The 19,759-nt window shown below is 44.2% G+C and overlaps 1 protein-coding gene and 1 long non-coding RNA gene across 3 annotated transcripts in view; one reads left to right on the top strand and one right to left on the bottom strand.

The window, feature by feature from the left end:
• Positions 1–1,762: 1,762 nt before the first annotated feature.
• Positions 1,763–19,759, bottom strand: part of LOC138745540 (lysyl oxidase homolog 1-like) — a 51,667-nt gene continuing 33,670 nt past the window's right edge. For both annotated transcript variants that reach the window (XM_069902678.1, XM_069902677.1), the window contains exons 4-7: positions 12,981–13,137; positions 8,378–8,473; positions 8,185–8,300; positions 1,763–6,891 (exon numbers count right to left, since the gene is read on the bottom strand). In XM_069902678.1, coding sequence (XP_069758779.1) covers positions 6,885–6,891; positions 8,185–8,300; positions 8,378–8,473; positions 12,981–13,137 — 376 coding nt within the window. In that variant the 3' untranslated portion in view covers positions 1,763–6,884. The remainder of the gene's footprint in view (positions 6,892–8,184; positions 8,301–8,377; positions 8,474–12,980; positions 13,138–19,759) is intronic.
• Positions 8,239–13,758, top strand: LOC138745542 (uncharacterized). The gene is made up of 3 exons (XR_011346328.1): positions 8,239–8,487; positions 11,362–11,508; positions 12,093–13,758. It is a non-coding gene; the product is annotated as an uncharacterized lncRNA (long non-coding RNA).

Raw genomic sequence — 19,759 nt, 5'->3', positions numbered from 1 at the left:
TAAGCAGTGAATTAACTCATCTCCGGCTCGTGATCTGGGACGGGATTGTGGCCCTCCGGAGCTGCCCGTGCCCTGCAACCTGGAGTTCAGTGATGGTCTCCATGCAGCATTATAAAACAGAGAGAGACCAGAGAAACTCCAACATGTCCTCATTTGTCAGGAAAGCGCAACAGCGACTGGACTTCCTGAGAAGGCGAAGGCGGGCAAGGCTACTGGCCCTAATCCTGCCAGCTTACTGCAGGAGCTCTATCGAGAGCACCGTGGCTGTCTGCATCACAGTGTGGGATGGTTGCTGAAGAGCATTGGATCAGAGCTCAATCCATAGGACCAGAAGAGTGGCAGAGAGGATCATTGGGGTCTTCCCCCCCACCCAACCCCCCATCAATGGGATCGTTGTCTGGAGAGTGCGCGCAAAATCATTGAGGACCCCTTCCACCCTGCACAGCATCATTCAGCTGCTCCTATTGGGAAAGTCTCAATTTCTTGATCTTGGCCGTAACGTTTTCAATGGCGTCAAAAGGTTCAACCTCGAGGGTTTTTACAAAGATCTGCATTTTTAAAGTCAATCCTCCTCAGTGGCGGATCGTTGCAGGAAAACAATTGGAGGATGGTCGATTTCGTTCCAGTGATAACATCTGGAGGGATCGACGTTGCACCTTGCGTTGGTGCCAAGAAGAGGAAGAAAAACTCATACAGCACCCAAAAAGAGAATCAGGGCAAGAGGAAGGTGGTCAGGCTTGCTGTACTTGAATATTACAAGGCGGATGAGTATGGGAACATCCACGACGCGAATGAACACCAGAGGAATGTATTTATGGCCAGTCACTTCAATATTGTGGAAAATGTTGTCTGGCATATTGCATCAACAAGGCATAATATATATTTTAATAAACTATAAACGAATTAAAAAGTCTCAATTTCTCAGTTGCTATAATTACCCAACAAGCATCTATTCCCAAAATATCTCCAGGAATAATGAGGTTGTTCCTGTATTTATTTAATTTCCTGGATAGTCGAGCTTACACACAGTGGAGCAAATATCCCTGTGATAGTACAGATCTATCACCAATGTACATAGTGTATATAGTTACTGTATCTAGACTGTGCTTACAGCGATTGGCTGAGAGCTAAGCCACGCCTATTGTCTGGGCCTTAAAGGGTCGTGTCCCTAGCCAGGTCGGATCATTCCGGACTGGTCGGCCACCTGTGAAGAGCTCCTGTCTTTTGCTAATAAAAGCCTTGGTTTGGATCAACAAGTCTTTGGTTCTTTCGACGAGCTCTACAATCCCTAATATTCCCTGCCCAGAAATCAACCAAATTTAGAAGTTTGCAGTCACTTATCATCTAATACATTCTCTTCTCCTGAATGCTAACTGTAGCCTTAAAATAATCCATCAACTCCATGGTTATGATGACAGAGATTAAAATTCTTGATTTATAAGTCGGTGGGATTTGACCTCGTATCTCTGGGGGGAAAAGAAAGTCGTCTCAAACTTAGACATTAACTTCTAAGATTCTTCAGTTTATTATTGTTCAAATATTACCCATTGCATTGGCTGGGTCAGTGGCAGGAGCATATCAAGGATCAGATTCCAATAAAAGCATTACAAAAGTGATAGAAAAATGTTCCAATTTCTCCTGCACCATTCGATATCCTCTTGCAGAGCTTGAATATTCTGCTCTATCAAGTCACTTTGGCTAGTTACAGGATAGAGCTGGATGGTAGAAAGCAAATGATACATAATGAGGTTCCTTCAGATGGTTTCAAATTAAAATTTGCATTGAATTTCCTTTATTTTTTTGTAATATTGCAATTATACATCCATACATCCAATTATACATTAAAAAGTTCAGTAAATTTAACAATTTCTTGTGAAATATTTCTGCTATTTGAATTAATGAATACACACGGTTACCAAGGCAGAATCTTTGAGTGCAAAGTTGATCACACAGGTTGTGTTAAAGACAACTGGTACAGTAGCGTTAAGTTCATCATCAGGTTTTCCAGTTGATGGGTCCTGAGTTCTTGGAATAAAAGCACAAATCAGTCCTATGCACAACGTCCCGAAACAGGAAAGTCTGAAGATGCTGCGATTGTGGTTAAAAACGCACAGAAACGCTGGAGGAGCTCAGCCTGTCTCGCAGCGTCCAGAAGAGGTTAAGGTACATCACTGACGTTTCAGGCCTGGGCCCTTCATCAAAGTATGAGTGAAAATAGTCAAGCCTCTGAATTAAAGGGTGGGGAAAGAAGAGGGCAAGAGTGGAGGGGGAGGAGTCCAGACCAACAGACAAAAGGGTGAGAATTGATTTTTGGCTCTGTGAAAGGAGACAGAGGGAAAAGGCAGAGGGGGACAAAGATGGGGGTACGGCAACAGGGGAAGAATGGAAGCCACAAAGTCTATATTAATGCCACCTGGTTGAAGAATTTCCAGTCAGAAGATGAGGTGTTTCAATCTGGCAGTGCACAAGACCATGGACAGCCATGTCAACAAGGGAATGGGACGAGAAATTGAAATGGGAGATCATCTCATCTGGGTGACCCTTCAACCGTATGGCATTAACATTATCTTTTCTGGCTTCTGTTAGCCCTACCCCTCCACTACGACCTCTCTCTCCCAGATCTCTTCCTCTCTCTCCCCCTCCCCGTCCCTGTTTCTCTCCATCTCCTTTCACAGAGCCAAAGTCAATTCCCCTATCATATCCCAATTATCACTCTTTGTTGGACTGTACTCCTCCCCATCCTGCTAGCCTGGTCTTGATTCTGACACCTTCCTTTTCTTTGCGAGACAGACAGAATTTCTCCAGCATCCCTGTGTGTTTTTACCTGTGCACAATGTGCCCAACTGATTGTTTTGTGCTATTATTCTGGGAATAAAAATTCTTCAACTGTTCCCCCACAAGCAACATTTCATTCAGCTGCTTTTGGTCGACAGTGAATCATTATTTTCCTGTGTCAGTAGTAAAGATAAGCTAGTTTACTACAGATGTGATATTTACAGAGATGTACACGTTCAAAGGCAAAGAATTGGACCAATCAGAGCTGGCAGTGACCTCTGCAAAGGAGGCTCCCCTTGGTGCACATTGGGGATGAAATGTAGTCACAGTGAGATGGTTCAAACCCTAAAACCCTCATCTTTCTGGCCACCTCAGTTCTTGAAAAAACAGAATAATCCCTTGGACTTTCATAAAGGAGTTTACTGTATATACTCGTGAAACAATTAAGATTTGGGAACAAATTTTTGGGATCAAATTTGAGGGGGGTCAACATTTACTTGGATACTATTTTGTGACCGTGGTAAGTACCTGTTGTTTGAGGCATCAGGAGCTCAGATGGCTGGAACCAGGTGGTAAGTCCACATTTGGGGTGTCAGGAGCTCAGATGGGCAGGCAGCCGGGTGCAAGGGTCAGCGGATGGGGTGTCAGGAGGTCGATATCCAGGCCAAAAATATGGGGTCAACTTTTTAATGGGATATAGAGAAAATACATGATTTTTGGGTCGGTAAGGGGGGGGGTCAACTTTTACACGGGATCAGTTATTACACGAGTATATAGGGTACAAATGGCTACCCTTGCCCTATCCCACTCCCTCCCATTCAATGGACAATTCCCTGTTATGCACGCATTTAGATCCATGGAATAGAGTTATTATGTGACCGATACCTTCACTGACAAACTGATCACTGGTTTATTCCACGACTTGGGCTATTCTCTCTAATAACTCGAGACCTTCACCATTGCTTATGGCGTAAAAATATCTGATGAACAGTAACGATCATATGACACCTTTGGTAAAAGAGCTAGCTTTTCTCAACAGATCATATGGCGATCGGTTTCTTGGTGCTGGTGGGAGCAGTATTTTTGCCCAACTAATATATCAGAGGAGTTAGTTTAATGCAAAAATATCTCAAAATCCTTGGACATTTCCAGTCTTTAAAGTGAATAGGACTTGCTCAAAGTTTTCATATGGTCCCAGCCCAAATAACCTCCTTATGTAAAATTAGTTTAAATCTTAATTGACCTCAGCAGATAAAGTTGAGTTTAATCCAAAAGTTGGATTTGTGTAACATTTAGACAGTTGATTGAGCATTCTAAATCTGACTGAGCAAATATCAAGTCATGAAAATTCCCCAAAAGGTCAGTCAGTTTCGAGAATCACTCATCTCTGCGACTTTACAAGTGACTAAGCAGGCTACTATTAAATGAGCTTAACTTTAAAAAGAAAATTATCAAGTAAAACCTCTTGAAAGAGTGAGCACTGTGTAGATATTCTGACAAAGATGTCAATAGTGACTTGAACGTTTTATTTCTGTTTCAACTGTATGTGAAGACAGCATGAATCTTCCCCAATAAATTCTTGGGTCACCACTGAACTGGAACAAATTCAGAACAATCAAGCTTATATTTTAATCACAATTTATAGATCTGTACACTGCAGAAACAGATGTTTTGGCCCAGTCCATCGCGTCTAATTAAACCAAAGAGGCGGAAGAATTTCTGTAGCCAGAGGGTGCTGAACCTGTGGAATTTGCTACCACGGGCGGCTGTGGGAGGCCAGATCGTAGGGGTGTTTAAGGCAGAGATTGAGACGTATGTGAATAGTCAAGGTATCAAAGGATATGGGGAGAAGCCAGGGGAGCGGGGCTGAGTGGGAGAATGGATCGGCTCATGATGGAATGGCGGAGTGGGCTCGATGGGCCGAACACCTACTCCTATATCGTAAGGTCTTATTAATCTGACTTGCCTATTTAAATCCCTAACCCTCACTGCCTTGCTTATTCAGGCCCTGAAAAAGAGGCCAAAAAAATATAAGAATTAAGGGTTGCAACGTCAACAGAGTGTGGTACATATCGACAACAGGTCTCTAATCATCTTTGAAGAAAAAAAGGAAGGTTGAAAGACATACCAAGTTTCGGGGCAGTAGATTTAGGACATCTTTTGGAGAAATTGCTTCTCCCAGAGACCAGTGAATCTGTGGAATTCTCCACCCAAGGCAGGAGGAGAGGCTGTGACCTTCTATATTTATGACGGGCAGATTTATTGCATCATCGTGGGAGTTCAGTGTAACAGGAAGAAGGCAGATAGGAGGAGGTTGGGTGTTTTCTTTGCTTCTCTTTCTCCTGTTGTTAGGGGCAATGCTCATGGTGACTCTTTGTTTGCCTTACGCGGACAAAAGTTGGAGAATATCATGTATATTACACTGTTATGTACAGGTAGTCCTCAACTTATGACCGTGTTCCGTTCTGACCGGCTGGTCGTACCTGGAAGTGGGCGTATGTCAGAAATTCACTGTATCTGTTTTATCGTTTGTCAGATACAACATGGCAGCCACCAAGGCCAGCTCTCGTGAGAGGTTCGCTACTACTTCCACAGGCACTATTTTCCATAGATAGGCCCCTACTTTCACCCCAAAAGCATAATTTTTATATTTACATTTTTTTTTAAACTTTGGCCGTATGTCAGATAGGTTGCAAGTCGGGGACTTCCTGTATTATTATATGATGATAAATGGAACCTTGAGGTGGAGCTGAGCTGAGTCCACGGCCAGATCATCCATCATCTTATTGAATGGTGGAGCAGGCTCAACAGGTCAGATGGCCAGCACTTGCTCGCCTGGGGCGGCACAGTTAGCACAACGGGACCGGGGTTCGAATCCCGTGCCATCTGTAAGGAGTTTGTACGTTCTCTGTGTGGATTTTCCCTGGGGACTCCTGGTTTCCTCCCACCCTTCAAAATGTACCGGGGATGAAGGTCATTCGGGTGTAATTTGGCAGAATGAGCTCATGGGCCGAAAGGGCCTGTTACTGTGCTGTATGTGTAAAATTAAAAAATAATATATTTCTTCTGTGTTCAAATGTTTCTGAGTGTGTAACTTCTATATGGGGAGACGCAAAGTGTAGAAGGAGGAGACGGCTACTTAGCTCCTTGAGTTTGTTCTGGTATTGAAGAGGTGGTGAAAAGCAATCAATTAGTCATAATTTGGCTTATTAAGATTGCACAATAGTGCATCTACACAGTCAGAGAACCTTGCTTTCTGTGTGGAGTTTGCATGTCCCTCTGTGACTGGGTGGGCTTCTTCCCACCTCTCAAAGAGATGCGGGTCGGTCAGCAAACAGGCCACTGTGAATTTCCCCTCATATGTAGGGGGGTGGGGCAGTAAGGGTCTGGGGAGAATTGATGGGAATGTGGGAAGATGAAAATGGACATGTGAATGGGTCCCCCATGGCCAGAACGGACTCTGTGGGCTGAAGGGCTGTTTCTAAATTACAGATTGGACCTCAAGGCCTGAGAGTTTGTTTGGCCTCTATTCTCCTATGTGTAGATATGTTATCTTGTGAAGGATTGCACAGGAAATCATTTGCCCCAACTGACTGAATTCACGCGATATACTAATTCAGAGAGTTATGAAGTTTTGAACTTCCAAATCGAAGGGGCCGACTCAACACATTCAAGACCAAGGTTGAAAACATTCTTGATGAAGATTACTGGCGGGATTCGGCAGGAAAGTACTGACGTTAACATTCAGCCATGATCATTGAATCGTGGAGAATGCTCAGTAGGGCTTCTGGCCAATACTTGGATCTATTTCATAGGTACTTAAAAAGTGCAACAGAGTTGATTGAATTTCCTAATGGACACATCTAGAGATGCTAATTAACAGTGCCCACACACCCTCGCTGACTGGTTGATGCAGGGATTTATACTTGGTGGGGGGGGGGGGGTTGCTTTTTTTGTCCACAGCCCTCTCTGTGTTGCCGTCAGATCCTTTAGTTGTGACCGAACCCCCAACGACAGCTACTAAACCACAGCTGCTGTCCGATAAAGTTCCGCCCACGCCATGATGTTCGCTCAGTAAACGCCGTGCTTTGACATTCAAAACTTGCAGATCAAGACCTGGATTGAACAAAAGAACGGCAGGGAAAGTCTCAGCAAGTCACCTCATTAAGCAAAAACAGAGATTACATTTTAAATACACAAGCAGCCATGGGATATATCGTAGGTGCTCTGTGATTAGTAAGGGATTGCTTAAGGTGGGACGTGGATGGAAAGAAAAAGTTTGGAAACCATTGTTTTAATCGTTCCTCATTGACTCATTATGTGCACGGTTTCAGATCTCCAAAGGAGATGGCAATTTTTCTCAAGCAAAATATTTCAATAACAATTGGGTCTAGAGCAGAGATTCTCAACCTTCCCTTCCCACTCACATAATGCTTTTATCAGCTTACAGCACAGGTAAGGTTCATGAACAGGATTCAGAGGGGTTCCAGGTTTAGGCGGGAAACGAGGGTTATATACGGGCTCCCGGGGGAGGACCAGTTTGAGCACTGTTTGACCAGTTTGAGTGCTCCCGGCAGGACCAGTTGTTAGTACAGCATATTTCTAGTGAATCCCAGTTCTCGACAATCTGACAACATCCAAAGGAAGTAAAAGATGACAAAGATGGCAAGGTCAGTGTCGTGCCTGTTACAGGGCCAGCGACCCAGAATCAGAATTCATCGTCATGAACAAAGCATGAAATTCGGGGTTTTGCGGCAGCGTCACAGGGCAAAAGTTCATATTATAACCATCTTACAACATTACTATCAAAAAATAATTGTGCACGAAGAAGTGAGGCAGTGTCTTTGGTTCATTGATCATTCAGGAATCTGATGGCAGCGGGGAAGCCACTGAGCGCTCATCTTCAGGCTCCTGCACCTTTTCCCTGATGGTATCAGAGTGGAGAGGGCGTGGCCTGGGCGGTGGCCGTCTTTGAGGATAGAGGCTGCTTTTTTTTAATATAAAGACACCGCCTCATGTGGACCCGGGTGCGTATCCGTTTCCCTCTCACCTTCCAAAACGTACAGGGGTTGTAGGTCAATCGGGTGACACAGGCTCGTGAGCCAAAAAGATACGTCACCAGCGTTTCGGACTTGAGCCCTTCGTCAAGATATGAGCAAAGCGCCATCCTACCTTCTGCTCATACCTTGATGAAGGGCTCAAGCCCGAAACGCTGGTGATGGATCTTCATCTTTGCTGTATAAAATACGCTGAGTTTCTCCAGTGTGGTGATTATTTTGCTTCAAGTTTTACACGTGAAATGTCTGGATATAGAATGACTGGTGCGCAGGTTGGGACTGGAAAATCTTCGCTGACGTTTGGGGCACATGCAGGTTAACTATAAATTAGAGCAAAGGATCAAGTACTCACTGTGTGATTTTACAATTTGTGGTGGCAACATACTGTCCTGTGTAGTGAATGTTACATCTGATAACATTGTTAGTGAAATCGGATTCTTGTATAAGATAGTTGGGGTTTACTTGAAGCTGTAATATAAAAGGGCAAGTGTAAACACAGATTCTTGTGCCATGTCAAGCAAAGAAACAGTTCGATAGCTCCATACCTTAAGGATATATTTTCCAGGCTGAACATCTGTGATGTCAATCCACTGACAGTCAATATCGGCATTGTAGGTGTCGTAACAGCCTGGACTCAGTCCCTGAATGAGTGAAGGTAAGTCGTCGTTAAATCAGTGGCAATAACTGGTACTTACAACCTACTGTCTGAGGGAGACATTAGAGTTAAGATCTGACATTGGGAAAAAGCTCACCACAAAGACTGAGTAGTTCCTGTTGAAAGAACATCACATTTCCTCATGTCTGCCAAAGTCAGGTAACAGAGCAAAAGTGCCCCTAATACTTGCGCTGACTTCCTGAGATTCCTGTGGAATCTTCCCACTGTTAGGTCTGCTTTGTTCATGAATGAGTGAGACAAACACCAGACTGAGTCGAAATCAGGGTTCTTTGTTCTTTATTACCGGATTGTAACACTTGCAACTAACCATGTTAGTCGGAGAATGCATTCTGCCGTTATCAGCAAAATGGTGATTTTTTATACCCTTGGATATGTGCTTAGAACATCATCATATCATTACTTGTCCAATGACTAAAACTGTTGCTATCCTTTCCCTGCTAGCTTCCTGCCTCTCAATCCATCAATGTCTCTCTTATCTTGTAAGTACAAGGATGCATTCACATCTTGTTACAGCCCTGTACATTCCCATCTCATGATGTTTTACCTTACACCACTGAGCAGCAATTCCCTTTATTTCAATTGTCAGTGACCACCCCCCCACCCCCATCCAGACAGTGACCCTGGGCAGTGGATAGAGGGGGGTTGGGGGGGGTGGCGGGTGACTGCCGGCTGCTGGGGACTTGCGGCCGGATGGACTGTGCCAGGCTGCGGGCTGCTGGAGACTGGCTCGTGGGAACCAGGTATCGGCACCAGGGTGCTGAGGGTAAGAAGGGCTCCCGAAAGGAGATGCTGGAGGCTTCCTGATTGTGTCGCATGATTGGATCTGGAGCTCAGGTTACTGATGGTCTGTGTGTCTGCAGAAACATTGGATGCCAATCCACGGACATTGTCTCTGAAAGACCTCTTTCTCCTATTGTTCTCCTTTATGCCGGGCAATGCCCATGGCAACTCTTTGTTTGCTTTACGGCAGACAAAAGTTGAAGTATGTCATGTTTATTGCATAGGAACCTTTGAACCTTACCCCTGATGTCTCCCTTAAACTCCCCTCCCTTCACTTTGTACACATGGCCTCTGGTCTTTGTTGATCCTGCCCTGGGAAACAGGTGCTGGCTGTCCACCCTATCTATGCCTCTCATAATCTTATTGACCTCTCTCTCATCCATCTATGCTTCAAAGAGAAAAGTCCCAGCTCTGCTTCGTAAGACCTCTGGTAAACCTCCTCTGCACCCTCTTCATGGCTTCCACATCCTTCCTGTAATGAGATGACCATACTCTGTGTGGTCTTACCAGAGATTAACCATATAACCATATACAGCACAGAACAGGCCAGTTCGGCCCTACTAGTCCATGCCGTAACAAATCCCCACCCTCCTAATCCCACTGACCAGCACCCAGTCCATACCCCTCTAGTCCCCTCCTATCCATGTAACGATCCAGTCTTTCCTTAAATGTAACCAATGATCCCGCCTCGACCACGTCTGCCGGAAGCTCATTCCACATCCCCACCACCCTCTGTGTAAAGAAATTTCCCCTCATGTTCCCCTTATAATTTTCCCCCTTCAATCTTAAACCATGTCCTCTAGTTTGAATCTCCCCCTTTCTTAATTGAAAAAGCCTATCCACATTTACTCTGTCTGTCCCTTTTAAAATCTTAAACACCTCTATCAAGTCCCCTCTCAATCTTCTACGCTCCAGAGAAAAAAGCCCCAGTCTGCACAACCTTTCCCTGGAACTCAGACCCTGAAATCCTGTCAACATTCTCGTGAACCTTCTCTGCACTCTCTCTATTTTGCTTATATCTTTCCTATAATTTGGTGACCAAAACTGTACTCAGTACTCCAAATTTGGCCTCACCAATGCCTTGTACAATTTCATCAATTTGAAGAGTTGCAGCGTGACCTCTCTACTCCTGAATTTAATCCCCCTATTAATGAAGCCCAGCATCCCATAGGTCTTCTTAACTATCTTACCAACTTGTATGGCGATCTTGAGGGTAAAATGTTGATACCTTGGTTAACTGAAAAAACACACAAATCCTGGAGAAACTCAGCAGGTCAAACAGTGCCTTTATGTAGCAAAGGATCACCAACTTTTCAGGCTTGAGCTCTTCATCAAGGTGAGGTATGTATGGATTTGAACCCTAAGGTCCCTCTGTTCATCCACACTTTTAAATAACCAACTATTAACCCTGTACTCAGCCTTCTGGTTTGTCCTTCCAAAAGGCATCACCTCACACTTATCTGGATCGAACTCCATCTGCCACTTTGCTCTGCCCAACTCTGCATCCTGTCCAGATCCTCTTGTCACCTTCGACAACCTTGAGCTCAACCTTCGCGTCATCCACAAACTTACTGACGCGTCCTTCCGCCTCTTCACCCAGGTCATTTAGTCCTTCTGCATTTGCTGAGAAACCTCAAACATCCTGATGGGTGCATTGCACACAAAATTCTGACAAAAAGCCAGTAATTATGTAGTATCTTAAATAAAGATTCAGACAGGAACACACAATGAAGGTTATAGGTGAAGTACCACGAATAAATGTTTAAATCATAATTTCAAAATGTTCATGCGATTGAACATGCAAAATATTCTTTAATTGGGGTTAGGTATTTTGCCAGGCAGTAATTAAAATGCCACAATCTGTTAAAAATGGGCTGCTTCACAGAATTAAGCAGAACTTTCTGAATGTATTTCATGGATGTCAAAATTGCAAAGCAGCCTTGTGCAAAAGAGTGCACTTGGTGTCCTCAACAATATTTACCCCTCAGTCAAAACCAATCAGTCCGATGGTCATAAAGGAAAGGCAAATAGGGCACTCGACCCTTCAAGATCATTTCATTGCTTCTTCACCAGATTGCCATACTGGGGACTCCCTTTACTCTATCGACAACATTCACCAGGAGCAGGGCTCAAAGAATTATTGAGGTCCCAGCGCACAGTATCTTTAACCCACTACCATCAAGACAGTGGGTACAGGAGCATCAAAATCAAGACTTCTGGGTGAGAATTAATTTATTTTTGCATGCTGTAAAAATGATGAACAGTATGCTGTAACTGAGTAAATCATTCGAAAATATTTGTATATAATGACAGTGAAACCCCTGGTATTCTGCACTTATTGGGATTGATAGATGTTGGATAAGTGCATTTTCTGATTGCTTGAGCCTTATTCTTACAATGCCAAACTAATACACCTGCGTTAAGAATAAACAGTTTAAAAGACAAAAATACCCAACTGTACTTACACTGAACAAACTTCACTTGCATGAATTTATAAAGCTTAAAGCATTTTACTTTATTTTCAGACACATCCTTTGAAAACATTTAACCGCCGCTGCATGTGCAGGTTCCTCCCCCTCCACAGAGCCGCCCGAAAGATGAACAATAACATTAAACACCATGCTCCCCCAAGTTTACAGTTAAACCTTCTGACTCAGAAGCAGGGAAGCTAAGGAAACACTTTAAGAGAGGCGTAGGGAGCGGACGTGCATTCCCGGTCTCCCCCAGGCAGTTATATAAATACCCGTTTTAAGAATATTTCTTTTCTGTTAAAAGTCTTTGTTTTGTTTATCAATTGTTTTTAGTTTAAAATGGCAACAAAGATTAAGGAAAATAGAGTTCAAATACAGAACAAAACTACACTCTCCGACTTTGGAAGAAACTCGGCCTACTTGCCCAGACAGAACCACGGAGTCAAGGCTGGAATTTTCTTAAGAACGGAGCTCATTAATTGGACTGTCGGATAAGCTGGCCTTGGACACCCCTCTGAAAGATGGTGATGAATATTGATTTGAAATGTTTTATGAAGATAAATTGCAGTAATTGACATTGGTTGCCCGTGAGTTTTAAAAATCCAGATAACATTAAACTTTATTAGTGATTTTTTTTGGATGGAATATAAAAAATTGAGGTAACTGAGGATTTCTGACCGTTTTGGATATCCTCATTTGTCCAACATTTTTTTGGAGGTGAAATCACATCATTTTGGCTTCAAAATGTTTTGGATAAATGAGGATATCCGATTTTTCGGAAATCCTCAATTATCCATAAAAATTTTTGGAGCCGAACAGATATTGCTTCAGGATCAAAAAATATTTTTGATAACTGAGGATTTTGGATAATACGATTTTGGATAATTGGAATGGTACTGTATATCTTAATGCTTATATAAAATTTTAGTAACAAAATATGGAGGTAAAAGTAAAAAAAAGTGCGTGTAATATTTTTTCATGTCTTGCGGCTCTCCAATATCTGAAGTGGCTCTTACGTTAAGCAGGTTTGGCCACCCCTTTATCTGAAGTGGCTCTTACATTAAGCAGGTTTGGCCACCTCTTTATCATGTATTTAATGTTCACTATTGTTTTAATTAAAGAGCATGGGAGGTGGCCATCAAAATAGGGCTGAAGTATTTATGCTTCATTTCCAACGCAGGTGACTGGTCGTGATTACTTTGCCTGAAATGCACTTCCTACCTGAGTGTGCGCTGTGCAGGCATAACGCTTCAAATGACCAAAGTCGCAGGTGGTGTCTTCCAGGCAAAAACTGGCCTTGTGTCCTTCGGCAACTTTCCTGCCAGTGGCAGCGTCCAAGAGGTCATAATGGCTGAACTCATCCATGCTGTGATAATGCCTGGGAAAGAAAGGAGAGTGCAAATTAATGGAGATGTCTCCATTCAGGTGGTGCATGACCTGGACTTACAGCAACTGCCCCAAGCCTCTGTCATGAAGAAGGTCAAGGACAGCCGGGATCTGGGAACACTGCTACCTGCAAGTTCCCCTCCAAGTCTCATGCCAACTTGAGTTGGAACTACATTTGCATATCTTCACTGTCACAGGTTCTAAATCCTGGACATCCCAACTTGACCCCATAACAGTCTCCATCATCGAGGTCAAGGTCTCCAGCCACCACTAGGTCCATGCCAAGTCCCACACCACCCCAAGTCAAAAATGACAATTTCTTGCGTCTAACGCGCTCCTGAATCCAAAGCATTCAGATTTCATTTTTATTGTCAGAGTACATACATGACATCACATATAACCCTGAGATTCTTTTTCCTGTGACTGAGGCAGAATTACCACTTATTAGTATAGTGGAATCTGGATAGATTTGGTGGGAGCGTAGGGAGGATAAAATATGTTAGGATAGGATTAGCCAAGTTGGCTCAGTTGGCCAAAGGGTCTATTTCTGTTCTGTATCTCAATAGAGATCCCACCTCCATTAAACAGAACAAGCCATTTTTCTCCCATCGGTGTATCTGTCGTGTGCTGTAGACTCTAGCTATTACTTCAATGCACATCCCAAATTGCTCCACGAATGGACCATTTCTAAAGTGGGCAGAGTTACCTGCCACCAGCATGTCGACTTCCTACAGAAGCTCCATCGAGGGCGTCCTGGCCGCTGTGCCACCGTGCGGCAGGGAAATAGATCGGAGGTCAATTGCAGGACCATCAGAGTGGCAGAGAGGATCACTGGAGTCCACCCCCCCTCCCCATCAACGGAATCATTGCCTGAAGAGGGTGCGCTACATCATTGAGGAGCCCTTCAACTCCGTACACGCCATCTTTCTGCTGCTCCCGTCGGGAAAGAGATACGGGAGCGCCAGAGCCGGCGCCATCAGGCTGAGAAACAGCTTCGTACCACAGGAGGTGAGATAGCTGAACGACTGATGAACAGCTCATACAATCCCTCTCAGAATTAATGATTCAGCTTTACAGTAGCAATAAAGTAGCCCACATTGTCTTAATATGTGCTTCACACTGCAAATAGATGCACAAGAAAAAAATGCTTGAAGGGAAAATTAATAAATTCCTGTCACAGCTGGTCACACATAGTTAGCAGTAGAAGGAGGCTCTAAAAGTAGGACACAGCTGATTTTTGTGATCTTAAATTAATTCTGGGGGTGAAAAGATCCTCTCACAAGTGGCTGAGGGAACGAGATCCACGTTCTTTGGAGTTTGGAATCATCTCAGAAAAACTCGAAGATTCGGTTTCCTTGCTGTGTGATGCTACAAAGATGGCAGTGACTGGATCGATATTCGTGGGAGAATCTCAAATGGGGCGACATCATTACGAGATAGAGGACGATTCAAAACCGATACGTGCAGAAACTTCTCATCTCAGAGATTGTGAATCTCGAGAATTCTCCACCATAAGACATAGCGACAGAAATAGGCGATTCAGCCCATCGAGCCTGCCCTGCCCTGCCCAGCCTTCTCTCCAAAACTCCAAAACAGGCTAATCAAAAACCTATCAATCTCTGCTTTAAACATACCCAAGACGTAGCCTCCGCAACTGCCTGCAGCAACAAATTCCACAGATTTACTGGCTAAGGAAATCCCTCCGCATCTCTGTTCTAAGCAGACACCCTTCAATCTTGAAGTTGTGCCCGCATGTCCTTGAATCTCCCTTCCATGGGAGGGACCTTGTCCATGCCTTTCAACATTAGAAATGTTTCAATGAGACCTCACTCATTTTCCTGAATTCCAATGACTACAGGCCAAGAGCAGTCAAACGCTCCTCATGTAATAACGTGAAACCTCTCTAACATCAGCACATCCTTTCCTCCCTCATTGAGGAGCCCAAAACTCCAAGTGAGGTCTCACCAGTGCCTCAACATTCCCTCGTTTTACATTCCATTCCTCTTAAAAGTTTCCTGGAGAGCGGTGGACGTGCGATCTTTGGAGGTATTTAAAGCAGGACTAGATTCATTTTTGAAAGATCATGGAGGTTGCAGGCAGTGGGAAAGTGAAAGGAGCATTGGTTATCACGACGCCATTGCAGCACCGATGACCCACGCTGTCTGGAAGTTTGTACGTTCTCTGTGTGGATTTCCTCCAGGTCCTCCTGTATCCTTCCACCCTTCAAAACATACAGGGGTTGGAAGGACCTGCTACTGTGCTATATGTCTAAATTTGAAAATAGATCATATTGAATGGTGGGACAGGCTTGACAGGCCAAATGACCTACCACTGGTCCTGTGCATTGCAAGGTTCAGCAAGAAGTGCTAATTGGAGGACCCACCTCAGCTTTCCCCGGAGCAACCTTTCACTGCAGCTGCCAGTTTTCATGTCGGGGCCACATTTATGAATATACAGTATATGTCGGCGTATCAGGCGGAATTTGAACCTTAAAAACGTCAATCCCAAAACCAGGGGTCGTTCTATTTGAATCTTAATATCATGTGGTTTAGAGTGTCCACCATGGCGATGGGGAACAGCATAAAACACGCGCGTAACTCCTATGGCCCTACCACTAAATATTTTTCCACTGAAACTTACGTTTGGGAAGCTGGATGAGATTTCAGATTTATTGTTAATGTACACACATGACATCACATATAACCCTGAGGTTTTTTTTTCCTGCAGGCGCGGCAGAATTACTTATGGGTAGTGCATTAAAAAAACTGTGCAGAGCGTAAACATGTAAACAACTGGGCAATATAGAAAAAACAAAAAGAAAATCAATAAAGTGCACAAGTTAGGAGTCTGATAGTGGAGGGATTAATATTAATGTTTATAGTATAACAAAAAAAAATTAAAAACCTGGCTAACATGCCTTAAAAGAACAGCACAGCAAAAGAAGCTGACAGCATACACCAGCCACCATTCGCAACAGCTGATGAACAGTGAAGTCTCAACGGTCCCCCGCGTAGCCAATCCGCCCAGTCCGATTGTCATCAGCTCTGAATAGGCCTTAAACGGCCTGTTAAAGGAACCTATGGTGATTTATTTTAAAATATGCTAATAAAATTTAAACTTTTACTGGATAATTTAGTTTTAAAATCTTGTGGCAGAATCGGGTCAGTCGGGTGGTTGGTAAAGGACTTTGGGGCCAGTAAGCTCACAGCGGTAAGTACCAAACTTGGAATAGTCTTATACAGAGGGTGTAGCACAAAGTCTATGTTCAAAGTGGAAATTCTGGGGGCTTATTTTACACAACAGTTAGCACAACGGCTAGCGTAACGCTGTTACAGCACCAGCGATCGGGACCGGGGCTCAAATCCCTTGCTGTCTGTAAGGAGTTTGTACATTCTTCCTGCGGAATTGGACATTTTGGTACCCGCAGTTTTGCACAAGATATTTTGGTTTTCGTATTTTGGCGACGGACATTTTGGTGAAAAAAATACTTCTGTAGCCCTTTTTTTGCGCCCACAATTTGTCGCTGGCCCGGCTTCTGGCCCAGCTTACCGTCTGCTACTGCCTGAACCCCCAGCGTCGAAGTCCTGGCCCTGCAGCACTGCCTGAACCCCTGGCATTTCCGAAACTCCAAAGCCCTGGTTTCTGATGGTTCGCCGACTGTTCTTAATAATTTCAAAATATCGCTATAAGCTACGAAAAGCCCTTGTTTGCTGGGGGGAGCGGTTTCCTGGCGGGGAGGGAGTTTCTGCAACGTCAGGCAGTGCAGCGGGATGGAGTCGGCCAACAGAGGGTGAGTTGGGCAGGTGGACCAAAATGTCCGGCGTCAAACTGTGGCCGCCAAACTGTCCAAGACCGCATTCTCCCAGTGTCTGCATGGGTTTTCTCCAGGTGATCCAGTGTCCTCCCACCGTTCAAAAAATGTACCAGGTGATGTAGGTCAATAGGGCGTAATTGGGCGGCATGGGCTCCTGAGCTACAATGGCCTGTTACTGTGCTGTATGTCTAAATTTAAATTTTTAAACGTTAAATTTAAAAATAAATTTAAAAGTCATCTTGTACGCCCACGTATACGGTTATTTATTTGATTAAACTTTCCTCCGTTCAATGAAATTCAACAGAGTTGCAGTCCTGCCGTTAAGGAAGGATTTGCTGTTGTCTTGGATAAGAAATAAATAGTGTGTGCATTTGGCACAGGACAAGTCTCTAACTCATTGGCAAATAATTGTGAGAATCAAGGAGATTGGTTTTTTTTTCCTGCAGGAAGGTCAATGTTAATTAATATGACTGGCAATATTTATGGAGGTGAGCCATTATTCTGGATAACATAAAGCGGTTCGTAATCTGATATTCAATGCAGTGGGAAAGAAAGAATTAAATTTCTAAATTGGGTGTCACATCTTATCAGATGATTCCAACCAGGTTTTAAATCCCACAATTGCTGGAGAAGTCTCGTCACAGTTGGTTATATTGAGAAATATCCAATAAGAGGTTTTTCCATAAAATCATAAAATCTGCAGACGCTGCCATTGTACTGGAATACACCAACATGTTGGAGAAACTCAACAGGTCATGCAGCCACCAGATGGCATTAACATCGACGGTTCCCATTCGGCCCTTCCCCTGTCTCGGTCTCTCTTTTCCTAACCCTCTCCCACAGCTCCCCCTCTCCCTTCCCTCTCTATTCAGAGAGCCGCCATCTCCACTCTCACCTCTTCTGCCCTCTGACCCATATCCACCTCTCGACTGCTGGCCTGCGCTCCTCCTCCTGCCCCTTCTTCCCTCCTCTCTCCCCCCCTCCCACCACCTTTTTAAGGACATAAGAAATCGGAACAGGAGCCGGCCATCTGGCCCGTCAATCCTGCTCCACCATTCAATGATGAGAGGCTCATCTCTACCTACCTGCCTTTTCCCCATATCCCTTAATTCCCCTACGATGTAAAAATCTATCCAACCTTGCCTTAAATATATTTTCCTCAGAACTCAGGCTTTTCTCACCTTATCTCATCCAATTAACACTTTTTGGCAGTTGGATTGGACTTCTCTCCCTTTCTCTCTCCAGCCTTTATTCAGACGCTTTCCTGTTATTTTTTTGCTTCAGCAAAGGGCTCAGGCCCAAACCATCAGTAACATATCTTGACCTCCTATGGACGCTGTGAGATCAGCTGGGTTCCTCCAGCACTTCTATGTGTTTTTACTCAGGCACTTAGTTACCCTCCTGTCGATGCTGTTGTTCTATCTGTTAACTGCTCCGTCTGGTCTCTGAATGGATGAACAATGGAATGAGAATATCCAGCAGACTCGAGAGTGAGATGTTGGCCATCGTATAAAGCATTCTTCTTCTACAATGCACACCACAGCAGGCTGGATAATACATCCTAAGACTGATATCTCTGAGTTTGATCAAAAAGCTGCAGTTGCTATCATTCAGTCCAGCTGTGCGCTGGGTTCAAACAAACACAAGGAGCAGGCTGATACGAATGTTTAACTTGGAAGGAAAGATCACTTGACACAAAAAGTGATGACAGCTTGAAAAGGAACTTCTCTTCCTCTCCACTCACACAATGACGTGCACAAAATGTTTTCCTCGACAAAGCTGGCAAGGGAAACAGTCAGCCCGTGCCAACATAATGTGCCTTCCAACGATCTCGCAGGGATCTGTTGAAGAGATTTAGCAAGTCGTATTTTTTTTGAGGGGAATGTTTCCTTGTGCCAGTCACAAAATTGGGAGCTATTTCAGCTCACCTCGCTATGATCTGACTCGTTACTATAGTACTGGGGGGGGGGGGGGGGGGGGGGGTGGGGTCACATGTCATATTAAGGGCAGTCAGAACAGGAGACAATGTGGTCATGTAATTCTTCTCCGGCATTTGATAAAAGATTAGTTTGACCCCTTTCACTCCTAAACACTATGCACCTTGCTTCTATTGGTAATCGTGTTTGCTAATCTATCAATTCCAACTTCAAAGGTGCTCAGTGACTGGAATCTTCACAAACCTGGGGAAACACAAATGGTCAAACACAGTTTAGCGTAGGAGTTAGCACAACGCTGTTACAGCGCCAGTACGCGGCACTCTTCGTAAAAAGTTTGCACATTCTCCCTGTGTCTATCTGGGTTTCCTCCCACCATTCAAAACACACTGGGGTTTGTCGGTCAATTGAGCGGCGTGGGCTCATGGTGCGAAAGGGCCTGTATTTCTGAAGGGATGTATGTCCAAACACAAAATTTCTACTCCGATAGCACCCGAGGTCAGGAGAGCAGCTGGGTCCCAAATGTGGTGAAGCAAGGATCAAGGATAAATTTCTCCCACTACATCTGCCACCACCATATTACTCAGCTTTCAGGTTCAGGATGCCGACTCGACCCAAATACTAATTGTTCCTCTAACTCCACATCTGATGCCTGGCCCAATGAGAGTTCTTCCAGAAGTTTGTTCTTTGCTTCCAGAATAGCAATCTCGTTCCTTGCTCTTTTCCCCCCAAAGCCTTCGACCTGCTCTCAACATTCAAAGACATCATCAAAAGTGACACGGTTGGTGAGGAGGTTAGTGCATCTCCTTTACAGCGCCAGCCTTTGGGAGTAGGCTTTGCACATTCTCCCCGTGTCTGCATTGATT

Source organism: Narcine bancroftii, chromosome 11 (genome assembly GCF_036971445.1).
Source record: "Narcine bancroftii isolate sNarBan1 chromosome 11, sNarBan1.hap1, whole genome shotgun sequence".
NCBI classification, from domain to species: Eukaryota; Metazoa; Chordata; class Chondrichthyes; order Torpediniformes; family Narcinidae; genus Narcine; species Narcine bancroftii.
Note: the sequence above shows the minus strand (reverse complement) of the source record. Positions and strands in the feature narration are given on the sequence as shown.